Here is a 3,117-nt window from a genome sequence, read left to right as displayed (position 1 = left end):
TGATAAAACAACGTTGTTAATTCCTAAAAAGCAAGGGCGATAATAATTTTAAGTTAAAACGATCCTTAAAATTTAGTTCTCCACATGCTTCCTATGTATACAATAGGAAAAGGCACCTATCCTATAATTCAACAACAATAACAACAAGTTTATTCAGTTATTACCATTTTGTACAGGTGTTACCGATTAAAATAACAATAATAAATAGTTAAGTTTAAGGAAATGCAGATATGATGGGACGGTAGAATTAACTATGTTTCTTTCGTCTTTCAAATGCTTGAAAGATGAAATTAGCAGCTAGCCTGCTGATATGTGAATCAGTATTGTTAGAAAGAAAACAGACTTTATCATGTATATTGTAATGTGTAAATAATGTATTTCGGTCGTTGATTTTAATAAAAAGAGTCTTTCTCAAATCATTGTTTTGATCACAGTGAAATAATATGTGCAGTTCATTTAATTCCAACTAGAGTATAGAACCCAGGGGGTACTCCGGATTTCAAGTGACAGGGATGATCGAATGGGGGCAAAAATCAAAACCCCGAAAAATCCTTAGTGCTTTCAGCAAAACCCAAAAATTATCCCTGGACCAAAATTTAATACAAAAAACTCTCATGCAGAATTTCTGAGCCATAAAAATTTCCAGAAAGCATTAAATGATATATCACGAAAATTAGAAACATTTGTTTTGAATACCCAAAAAAATCCCTACCGAGATCAAGCTACCCGAAAAAAGACTTGCCAAAATTTTGCTACCCAAAAAATTCCCGTAATCGAAAATTTCAAACCCAAAAAAATCGTTCGGTCATCCCTGTCACTTGAAATGCGGACCACCCCCTGGGGTGTAGTATAGCTGTCTGACCTCCTGACAGAGGAGTGCTGATGCGCAGGCAGAACTGTCCTTGGTTCGCAAGCGTTAAAAATTATTCACTATGCTTTGTGTTTTGTTTGCGCAGACCTTGTCTTCAGAAGAAGTGCTTGAATGCTCTCTCTGTTATGAGCGATATGATGACAACAAGCGGTGTCCGCGGCTACTAAGTAATCGCCGGCACACATTCTGCACCCACTGCCTGGAGCAGCTCTTGAAGGATGGGACCATTACGTGTCCTCAGGACAGAAAAGATATCCATGTAACCGCTGGAGTGGTTGGACTGCCCAAAAACTTTGCCCTTCTGGACGTGCTGCTAGCTAGCTCGCATAAACAGCCAGACACCACCCCTGTTCTTTGTGATACTTGTAGTGATGAGGGCACCCGGCCACATCATGCTGCTTGGATTGTAAGGAGAACATGTGTGAATTAGTAGCGCAGTTGCACACCCGCCAAAAAATAAGCCGCGACCACCGTGTCGTGTCAATTGCAGAGCAGAAGGCCAATCCACACCTAAATGCTATCCCTGTCTTCTGTCCAGAGCACAACGAGCCCTTCCGCTACTTCGACAAAGATTGTGGCCAGGTAATCTGCAGGGATTGCCAAGCGTTAGAGCATAACGGCCACAAATGTTGTTCCTTAGCCGAAGCTTCCGCCCAGAGCAGACAGGATTTGGAAGCTCTAACCTCCAAAGCTAAAGCAACTGCTGTACAGTTGAAAGAGGCTGAGGAGCGTGTTATGACGGTCGTCAGCGACCTGAACCGCAAGAAGAAGAATGAAGAAGACAAGATTCATGCCTTTTTTGAAGAAGTAAGTGCCTTTTTTGTTCTATCTTTTATAGGCATATTAATTGTGTATATCTCAGACATGAGATGATCATTTAAAATTTGCTTCTTTTTCCTCATTTTCTTTTAATTTTTCTAGCTTCGTGCCTCTCTCGACGCCCGAGAACAAGCTCTTGTTACGAAACTGAGTCAGATTCACAAGGCCAAGTCATTCACCCTGGCGGAACAATGCGACCTTCTTCGAACCTTTGAAGCCTGCCTGTTGAGTCCCGTTGACCGTGCAGTAACCGCCATCCAATCGGCGGGTGACGTGCAGCTGCTCGTTGCAAAATCCGACATCGCTACGACCCTGATGGCCATGGGTAGCCAGCCTCCCGTCCTGGATCCGCAAGGAAATTCTGCACTGGAGTTCTTCGTAGATAGTAAACGCTTGTTGGACGAACTTGCCGAGGCGGGGTATATAAGTGACGATTATACATGCGCCAACACCACCAGTGCCTTTGGCGCAGGAATAAAGATCGCCTCTCCTGGCCAGGATGCATCCTTTATCATCACCGCACGCGACTGCCAAGGAACTGAGCGCGCTGTTGGTGGCGATCTGTTTGAGGTAGAGCTCCAGGGAGAGAAAGGCGCGAAAGTGGAAGTAAAGCTGGTCGACAGGAGGGATGGAACTTACTCCGCGACATATACTCTCCCTATAGATATCAAGGGCGAGCTCCAGCTGTCTATATTGTTCCGCGGAATTCATATCCAAGGGAGTCCGTATCGTGTTCATTCCACTGTATTGCAGTTTATTGGTTTTGTAGAGTGGTATCAGAACGGGCAGCCTTACCAGGAGCAGTGGAGACTGATGGACCAGGCGTGTGCTGCTCTCCCTGGAGCCCCTCCTGGCAGCCGCGCGGCAACATGGCAAGAGTATGTGGAGGGTAAAATCGAAGGCTTGCCCAAACATGCCCCTGAATACGTTTTATTTACAGGACCTGGTAGTGAAGGTCAACCTGGTCCGGATAATTGCATGAAGGGTTTTACACATGGACAGCCCCTCAATGGTAATTTTACTTACAACCATTTTTGGAGAGGCCAACGACAAGCGATCTGTGTCGCACAAATATAAAAGCTGGCAGCATTGTATGGGAAGGTGCTACTAAACTGTCTTCATGTTAAAGTGCACTGCGTGTTAAGTCCTGCGCTTTTACTCACTCATATTTACTGAGTGTATTTTAACTTCCTTGAATTAGATACACATTAAAAATGCAGTCAGAATACAAAAAAAAACAAGAAGACGTCAAAGGTAAGCCTCAAAGCGATATTCAATGTGCATTTTGCTAATTTAATGAGCAAAGATCATTTCTCCATACAACGTCTTATAATTTTCTTGCTGTATAAATAATTAATGAGCTTGATGGGTAGTGTTGTTTTCGGGTTCCTAGCATCCTAAGAGGCCTGAAACGCAGTCAACAGACA

The 3,117-nt window shown here is 43.7% G+C and overlaps 1 protein-coding gene across 1 annotated transcript in view; it reads left to right on the top strand.

Annotated features, from left to right (window-relative positions):
* Positions 1 to 2,767, top strand: part of LOC140936880 (tripartite motif-containing protein 3-like) — a 6,508-nt gene extending 3,741 nt beyond the window's left edge. Inside the window, exons 2-3 of the mRNA XM_073386385.1 lie at positions 957 to 1,678; positions 1,793 to 2,767. Coding sequence (XP_073242486.1) covers positions 1,289 to 1,678; positions 1,793 to 2,767 — 1,365 coding nt within the window. The 5' untranslated portion in view covers positions 957 to 1,288. The remainder of the gene's footprint in view (positions 1 to 956; positions 1,679 to 1,792) is intronic.
* The last annotated feature ends 350 nt before the right edge of the window (positions 2,768 to 3,117 follow it).

The sequence above is a fragment of the Porites lutea genome, chromosome 5 (genome assembly GCF_958299795.1).
Source record: "Porites lutea chromosome 5, jaPorLute2.1, whole genome shotgun sequence".
Classification (NCBI taxonomy): domain Eukaryota; kingdom Metazoa; phylum Cnidaria; class Anthozoa; order Scleractinia; family Poritidae; genus Porites; species Porites lutea.
This window is presented reverse-complemented; position numbering and strand designations above follow the sequence as displayed.